Source organism: Anopheles cruzii, unplaced genomic scaffold (assembly GCF_943734635.1).
Source record: "Anopheles cruzii unplaced genomic scaffold, idAnoCruzAS_RS32_06 scaffold00604_ctg1, whole genome shotgun sequence".
Classification (NCBI taxonomy): domain Eukaryota; kingdom Metazoa; phylum Arthropoda; class Insecta; order Diptera; family Culicidae; genus Anopheles; species Anopheles cruzii.
The window spans coordinates 1-8,738 of NW_026454199.1; the positions used below are offsets into that span (position 1 = coordinate 1).

An 8,738-nucleotide genomic window follows, 5' to 3' on the forward strand; every position below is an offset into this window, starting at 1 on the left:
GCAATTTTCGAAACGGTCCGAAAAGTTGTTTCAAGGAATAGCCTTCAGCACGTTTTGGTCACCTTAGTATCTAAGTATCTCGGGCTAAGTCTAATGAGGATACGCTGCCGTTTGGACCCGTTCTTTGTTGAACCCCCATGCCCGGGGACTAAGTAACGCCGGGCCCCTCGCAGTGCTAAGTACACCGTGCGTCTCGCGAGATCCTGCGCTCCCATTACTGGTACCGATCGTCTTCCGCCGTCACCGATCGTTTCAGCCACCGTGGCGCCAGCTTCACCATCAGCAGCGCACCGAGCGGGGCCGTGAAGATGATTGCCAATACCGTCACAATCAGCACGGTTTGCGCCCTGCCGTAGTCCTCCTTCGGTGCGCCGAGTGCCCGGGCAAGATCGAGCGCCGCCGGACCGAGGGCCGCCTGGACGGTGGCCTTCGGGAAGCCGGACAGCGTAACGTACGACCGCTCCTTCCAGTTCAGCTCGCTACCTAGAGTGGAGCAGTACGAGAACGCCAGTCGAAGCTAGAAAGAAGCCAAAAACAGGGGTAATTAATTGTCGGGTTCCTTGCCGGATGTGCGGAACACTTACCAGCACGGCAACGACGAGCGTTACCATCCCATAGAGCACCGTTTCGCCGGCCAAGACGGAAAAGTTGACTTCCTTGCCGATCAGCGAGAAGGACACGGGCTTCAGAAACTTCCACAGGAGATCGAGGTACACGCCCACCTCGCCAGCGCCACCGTCGGGCCGCTTACGCCACCCAGTGCCGGCCACGAACGCCGTCACGATGCACCCGAGTGCCCCGGCCGTCGGGTAACCGATCGCCTTGCTGCCAACGACGGACAGCGTGCCGGCCAGAGCCGTCATCGTGAACCGCAACCCCACGCTGTACCTCTGCGGAAAGGCGAAGCGAACGTAATTAAAATTTCACCCAAAAACGGGGTGGAGGGCCTTACCGCGTGGTATGATGGCAGGTGCAGAAGGACGAGACCGCACGCGGACCCGTAGCCGAGCCCAATTACGATGCCGATCGGACCCTGCGCGATCTGGCTGGTGACGTTACCTGCGGAAGAAGAACCGAGGGCGAGAAGCTTTAGTCGCCAACAAGCGAAACGAACTGCAGGCCGCCACCAACACCCACTTACCGGTGACGAAGATCAGGCCCAGGATGACACCGAACAGGAAAATTGCCAGAACATCATTACAGCTTGTCACGGCGATGATTAATGTGTGAATGCCTTTGCCCAGACCGAGCCGCTCCTCCTTCAGCCGCAGCAGCACCGTCACGACGACGTTTGGCGAGATGGCCGTCACCACCAGCCTGCGGGCAAACAAGGACAACGGACCGTTAGGAGGTCAATGCTGGGCGGGGAACGGAGTTTTTTGCATTCCCTTCCGATTCGGGCCCGGTTCGAGCATCGACACATTGCACGAACAAGGTGAGGTGTTGGTGTCGCACACCCCCCATTTCCATCCCCCTCCCAAGATGCGAGCCGCACTCTCGAGGGTTCGCAGCGGCATCAACACCGGCGCATTTGAGGGCACGGCCAAGATTATCATAAAACCGCGGGCGAGGCGAACCCTGGAGCCCGCTGCAACTGACGGGCGCCCGTCTCTTCGGCGCTTTTCATCGAGTGGAATGAAATTGATTCCGCCACGCCACGCCACGCCACATTCCGGAGGCACCTGCAGGACTCGCGCGAAAGGCAGCAATCCATTTAGGGGCCCGCGCGTCGGCGGTCGGCACAATAATGATCCGGAACCGGTACCCCGTTCCATTCGCCACGGCTAACCACCGTTCCTCGCGGGAGTTAAAAACTCTTTAGGGCGCCCTCCCGTTTCTTTTACTGGTGCCGCGTTTCCGGTCGGGATTGGAGCTTGGCGCACAAAGAGGAAAAAACGGCACCGACCCCCTTTGCGGCCACCGGATGAAGGTGAAAAAATTTGCGACCATTGCGAGCAGCGCTTTTATGTGGCTTTCGGTACACTCTGCAGCATCCATTAGCGAGGACCGGTTGCGATTCTTTCTCTCCCCGCTGGCCCCGCATTTTTTTTTCTTACCTCACTTCCATTTCGCGTAATTCCTTATCACCCAGCGCACCGCGTTTACAACCAAATTATAGCATTATCCGTGTGTCCGTGCTACTCACCCCAGAAGGACGCCCCAGAGCCAGGGCAGCTTGAGGAGGTAGTGTGAGAGTATGGCCGTGGCAGCAACCTCGGCCACGCTCGGCAGCACCGTTAGTAGCATGATGAAGCGGAAGAGGGACCGCAGGGCCGCGTAGTCCAGTCCGAGACCGGCCAGCAGCATTATGTTGACGAGCGCCATCTCGCGCAGGAACACCTCGAGCCGCTCGTAGCCACCGAAGTCCGCCCAACCCACGTTGGCGTACAGGACGCCCCAGCCCAGCATGCCGAGCATGTCCGGGAGTCCGGTCAGCGAAACGAGCTCACCGCACGTTTGGGCGCCCACGAACAGGAACACGAGGCGCATGAGGCCACCGGTGGGATCGGAGAGACCGGCTGGCAGGATGGACCATGCGATGGCCCACAGGAATCCGAAAACGACCAACAGGGCCACTGGCTGAGAGGTGACCGGCCAGCTGCGCTGAACCGTGGGGCATCTGCGTTTATGGAGAAGCGAAACGAGATATGTAGAGTTGACACCGTTTCTGGGAATCCCACAAATCGAAGCGATACCGAATTTTGCTAACCGAACTAGAACTGGAATATACGGAATATATGTTGATGACTCCGACCAAAAAGCATATTTCAACCGCTCGAAGTACTGCAACTCGGAGTGCGTTCGAAGAAGGGCGCCGCAACCACCGAAAATCCGGTTACAGTTCTGCCGAAAAGGCCACCCATTTTTCGCGGAGCACATTTTATCGAAATAATTTCATTTTGTACCGAAAAATTCAAGTTATTCCCGCGAAATTCGCTCATTCGATATTTTGCTCCCAGCGCTTCATAACACTGCGTGTTAATGGAGCAACCACAGGGAAATGTGGGTGGTGGCATTTCGCAAAGCTAACTCCACCAAATGGCCTGGGAAATGGGAAATTATTGAATATTCGAAGCATCTACCGGAACCGAAAACAAAATCCTTCCGCCCTAAAATCCGGAGCGTGTTGGGCGTGTCGAGTACGCCCATGATGAAAACCACCAACAAAGTCTATTATCATAGCAACCGACGGCAGCCGGGAAATGCGACGATGCAGAACGCAAAACATCGTTTCTTGGTTACTCCGTTTCTGATCGAGAGCTTGTGTTCGTTGCCGATCAACGTTTCATCAACAGTCCCATATTGTCTAGTGGTTAGGATATCCGGCTCTCACCCGGAAGGCCCGGGTTCGATTCCCGGTATGGGAAAAAGAAATCTTCCTTTTTCCCCCTTCCGTAGCATAACCTTTCTTTTGATCAATTGGTCCATTAATTGAAAACTGCCCAATAACTGTACTCAATATGTAATAAGCTCAAATTTTAGTGAGATCTGCAATGGGACAGTGCAAATTGTTGAGTGCAACTGAAGCAAGCAACTGGTCCTTTGTGGCATTTTCCTATTCCCTTAACTTGGTAAGTAGATTCCGGTCAATCTGTTGAAGAATCTACACCCCACACAAGATGATCTTTTCATCGTCTGGCTCGGGACTTTCTGACTGAAGTGAAATGATTCTAAAAATAGTACTGCTGCCACCAAGCATTTGTTTTGGTTCTAGACACACCCAGCTGCCAAGCTATCACTGCAAACATGATCGTTATCTGTCGCCCCACCGGGTAGAAGTTAGCAAAAAGACCCCACAGGTCCACCAGATATACTTGCTGGGTGCCGTTGACGGTGTCACCGGCATTCCGCCGAGGTTAGCCGTCCGGAGCACTGTGCCGTCGGTGAGCGGGATAGTCCCGGCGCCGTCCCGGTTGGGCTGCGATTGTTTTCCGGCAAACGCCATGGCCAGATCGATCGACGGGATTGGTCGCGAACGTCCGTCGCGTTCGTCTATTTCGGTCGAAGACTGCCCGTTGTTGGTCGACGGTCCGTCTACGGAACCTTCCTCGACGGATGTTATGTAAACTGAGACACGAGAACGAGAAAGGCGAGAACTGAGATTAGAGAGCGGACCGCAGATCGTGTCCGGAGTTCAAGTTTTGCGCCATCAGAGCGCGGATCACAACTTTAGTCAGCACTTTTCACATCGAAGGTGAATTTCAGTTTACAAACTTTACATTTTCGTTTCATTTTCTTCAGCCCCCCGATGGGTCACTGTATCACAAACAAACACACACACACGGCGGACACGTGCGGCCTCCCGCTGGCCGCACATCGGTTGTACTGAAGCGTCAACTGACAGCACGATCATGAGCATCCCCCCCACACGTTGTAGACGTTATCAATTATGAACGATTAATTCCGAAGGCGACAGCTTCATTGTCGCGTCGACCCACACACACATACTGTCACTTACTTCTCGGTGGCGTCCGGGCATGCATCGAAGTGTGGCCCGCGACAGATCAGTCGAGAAGATCTCCAACAGCAGCCCTTAGATCTGGAGGAACAACACGTTCACGCTCGGCACGGCACATAATCCTAATCGCACCAATCCGCCGTAAGTGTCCGGAGCGGACCGGTATTTATAGGTTCCGGTTCGGTTCCCGGGCTGGCGCAACACCTAATTAGTCTTATCTTTATCCCGGCGTGTTTGCGCTCGGCAAGATGCTAGCTGTTCTTTTTGGCTAACCCGCCGGAGCACAACCTCCGGAAGAAGAAAAAAACCTCGAAGTTACTATGGGAGCTTTATCACCCACCGAAAGACGGCCCGGCCACCAGATAAGCGGATTCCGATGGACTCCAAAGGGGATTCGGAACATACGTAATATTTTAAACCATTCCAGAGCAGACCGAAGCGGTCCAAGTAAACTGGCCAACGGTCGGTGAAGGATGTGTCGTTTCTTGAGGCTCCCATGTTCTGCAGTCACCTGTCGGTTGTCGATTGAGGTTCGACGCAGTAGACAAAGCTTCCTTCACCTACACGGTCGTAACACTCTCGTTCCCTGCTCCACCCGGCGGTGATCACTCAGCTCACCCAGCCCATTAGACGAACGCCCGGGGCTAATTTGCCTGCAGTACTTCCCCACCGGGAACACCCGCCCGGCCATCGGTCTACTTTCTAATCGTCTTATGGAATTTGATAATGTTGGACACAACAACAACAAGAACAGCAAGGCAGACCATCGCAGGAGAAGGCGAAGCACTCGGTGGCCAAAATAATCGACGCAATGTGTGGACTGCACCGGTAAGACACCTGGGCCGCCCCCCTGGAACCGCCAGTGGTCAACTGGCCCCGATAGGGGTGCGGTTCTGTTCAGACACCACCCGAACCACGCCACGGCTAAATGTGAATGCATAAATGAATGGAACCCTTTTGGAGCGAACCCGGCGAACACCTGACCCAAAGAGAGCCGGAGCCCGATAAAGTTGGGTCCAGAGTTTCGTCCCTTATGCTTAATGCGTCCGGGGGTCCGGAGCAGTCCGGGCGTCTGCATTTATGCAAACGTGGTACCGGAACAAATCGCCCGACCGGCACTCGGCCGGGAAAGCCTCCTTCGCCGGATGCAGCGGTGGTGGGCACGCGGACAGGACAGGGTTTAGCAACTGGCTCATCTCAGCCAGATGGAGTTCCGGGGCTTGTAGTTTGTGTTGTGGGAAACTCTAGATACTTTTGCCAGGCGTTCTCTCTCTCACTCTCTCTCGATCTCCGCCGACTGCGCCAGAGTCCTGCTCTCTATCTTCGGCTGCCCTATCTTGGCACCGGCGGTTCGCGGGCGGTCGGACACCGCAAGGCTGTGGGGGGGTTGTGCATTTCCGCCCTCACGTTCGTCTCCCGATGCCTTCTGAATCGATGCATAAAATTCGTCCGCCGGCCACTCCCGAATTTTCCCCCACGTGTGTGTGTGTGTGCGCGCAATTTCAACACAAAATATGGGAAGCTTTGATCCGGTTCTTATTAAATTTGTATAAATGGAAATACTTATGGTCGAGCGGGCGGGTCGGGCCGGGCCAGCCGGGCTTGTGGTTCCGGAAGGAACCGGAAGGGGACACAGATCGATAGCCTCGCATCGCCCATCGAGCAGCGGATGTTTGCGAGAAAACTTTTGCTCCGCCGCTACGTCCCAGGTCCCGAGACACTGAACCCGTGAGCCAGAAGGACGTGAGCAACATGAAAGCAACAACCCGAGCACTTCCCGCCCTCCGGGGGGCGACGGAGGGCCGATGACCATTACGGAAGAGATAACAGCCACAGGGAAGGGAGGGGACTACCCCACCACCGGCCGCCCGCCGGTCTGATTTTACCATATTTATGACGCAGGAAATGCATACAGTCCATTTGACTCTCGAGAAGTCATGTGTGTGTGTGTTCGAACCGATTACAGACGAGTCGCTGTAGTCGAGCCGAGGACGCAGCGGCGGCATCCAATCGAAGGACCTCAAAGGGAAGGACCATTAAAATTGCAGGATTGATTGGATTTCAATTATGGAGCTCCGTCCTCCCGTTGTGAGCCGCGGCTGGGACGTGTTTATTCATGCGGGCCAAGAAATTACTGCCGTCTTCCGGGCTGACAAGTTCATCGCAACCGCGCGCGCACCCCGCGATGTCACCGTGGCGATGGAGCTGTAACTTTTACAATATCCCCGCAAAACTTAGTCCACGCGCCGGTGTGCCGCTATCAGGGCGCCAGCCGTCGGCTTACATCGGCCAAAGTTTTGGTCGGCAAAGTCGAAGGTGCACCTACTCGGGCCCCGTCCAGCTCCGAGTCGCACTGCAGGGTTGGATGCTGGCCAAAAATAGCTGCTGCAAACTGAACTTCGCAAATCATATTCGTTTCCAAAAAGTTGGGCCTCAACAAAGTGTCCGGGCGCCAAACTGTAGAACATTACAAAGTCGGCCGGGGTTGCTACGGCCTAATTTGCCTGTGCCGGTGAGTGACTGAAATGAGCGTGTTGTGAACAATTCTTCATACACACCGTGGCGTAATAAACAAACTACGAAACAAGCATTAGAATCGAGCATTACCTAAAGGATGTTAATCAGGATTAAGCGTTACCTCAGTTCATTGTAGCTCATAATAGACTACACCCTCCTGGACTCAGTAACGGTTGTGCACCACTTTCTAGCTATGGAGTTACTGACAGGGATGCTGACCTCAAAAGTTCTTTGAACGTTTGGCTTCGACATATCGAACACCACAACAAAAAGCAACTTTTTTCCCCAAAACACTTGAATGTCAAAGCACCAGACATAGCAAGATACCATAAGCAACCAAGAAATATAAGACATTTGGACAACACTGACAATCGCTGCTATTATTCTCGATCACAGTGCACGATCTTCGCTTGGAACGAAACAGACCGTAGCGGAGTAACACATCATCGGAACGACCAGACACGGCGGAAGGTGCTCCGGTCAATTGGCGCGTTCCGGCGGTTGCCAACCAGCGTAGGTTGAAGGTTCTTCTCCGAAGCCCCACAGCTAATGAATTGAAGGTGCGAGCACCGTTTCGAACACCGGCCCGCGAAGGATAGGCAATCGGCCGGGCCACTACCGCGAAAGGAGGCGAGCGGAAAGAACCAGGCAAGAACCAGCGAAAGGATGTAGGACATTCCATAAAATTAATTTTAATTATCACAACGAATGTCGTCGTCGTTTTGAGCAACATTTTTATGCGCTTCCGGGCTACCACCACGGCGGACCACGGCGAAGGCCAGCGCGATGCACACTTGCGGGAAACTTCTCGGCACGACCATCCTCAGGTCGGTCGACCACCGTTCGGTTTCGGTGCAATCGCCGGCCGGCGCACTCTGCAAAACGGGCTTCGGAAAGAGATCTTGCGAGGACGTCTGCGAGGATGTTTCCCCTTTTTCCGTCCCGTGCGACCGAGTCCCAGCGACCACCAGCTAAAGTGCCAACGGCTCGGTAAAGTATCACCACCAAGTCGGGTGCCGGTGTCACATTAAAAGTGATAAATTTACACTAAAAACTCCACTCGCACGGTTCGTGTTGCGCTGCCAAGCCAACCCGAAGTCCTGGAACCTTAGGCACGGGATTGGAACTGTCTCCTTTTGACTCCACAGTTTCGCTCTCGCCACGGGCGCGTCTGAGGTGAAATAGAAATAAAAATCGAAGCTCCCATAAATCGTTGGACCCCGTGACACACACGTGCATGTAGCTCCCGCTTCCGGCGACACCCGGTGGACAATATTAATTAACAGGCTCCCGGACCCCGGGCAAGCCATTGACTTACGATCGTTACACCGGCACTTAACCTTTCCTTCTTATCGATCACCTGAAGAGTGGCTAAGGAACTCCAGCTGAAGTGGTGTTAACGGCCCGCCCGGCTGACCCGCGCAGGTGGTCACGGTCCCGCTCCAATCCCGCAGCAGTTTGGTCAATAAACGTTTATGACGTTAATTCCGCATGATTGTGTGCTCCCGATACGGGCACGTTCCCGACACTCTCCGGGTGGCCAGAAGGTGAGCGAGCGAGCCCCATAAACGGGATTACGGTTATTAGGGACAGCGCAGCGGCCAGCGTATGTGCGCGCCGACTATCGAGAGATTGAGGTTAGGGTGCCGAAAGAGATGACCATCCCGGCGCCGGGCGAAATGGTCGTCCCGAACGTGACACCTCCCGGGGAGCGTGTGTCTCTGGCTTTCGGCTAGTAGCAGGCGTGCTTGGTAAATTCATT

At 54.7% G+C, this 8,738-nt stretch overlaps 1 protein-coding gene and 1 non-coding gene across 2 annotated transcripts; one reads left to right on the forward strand and one right to left on the reverse strand.

Annotated features, from left to right (window-relative positions):
* Window positions 1–214: 214 nt before the first annotated feature.
* On the reverse strand, window positions 215–4,484 carry LOC128276140 (sodium/hydrogen exchanger 9B2-like). Its single transcript, XM_053014609.1, has 7 exons — window positions 4,460–4,484; window positions 3,816–4,068; window positions 2,147–2,620; window positions 1,142–1,317; window positions 953–1,059; window positions 585–890; window positions 215–517 (listed from the first exon to the last, which is right to left on the reverse strand). Exons 1-7 carry the CDS (start codon window positions 4,482–4,484, stop codon window positions 215–217), a joined length of 1,644 nt encoding a protein of 547 aa, XP_052870569.1.
* Window positions 3,297–3,368, forward strand: Trnae-cuc (transfer RNA glutamic acid (anticodon CUC)). Its single transcript has one exon. It is a non-coding gene; the product is annotated as a tRNA-Glu (tRNA).
* Window positions 4,485–8,738: the final 4,254 nt, after the last annotated feature.

Coding starts and splice junctions, on each gene's coding strand:
- LOC128276140 (XM_053014609.1), bottom strand. CDS start 4,484: ATGCATGCCCGGACGCCACCGAGAA. Junction 2,621..3,815: donor CCGTCAACGGCACCCAGCAA/GTATATCTGGTG, acceptor CCATAAACGCAG/ATGCCCCACGGTTCAGCGCA. Junction 518..584: donor CGCTCGTCGTTGCCGTGCTG/GTAAGTGTTCCG, acceptor GCTTCTTTCTAG/CTTCGACTGGCGTTCTCGTA.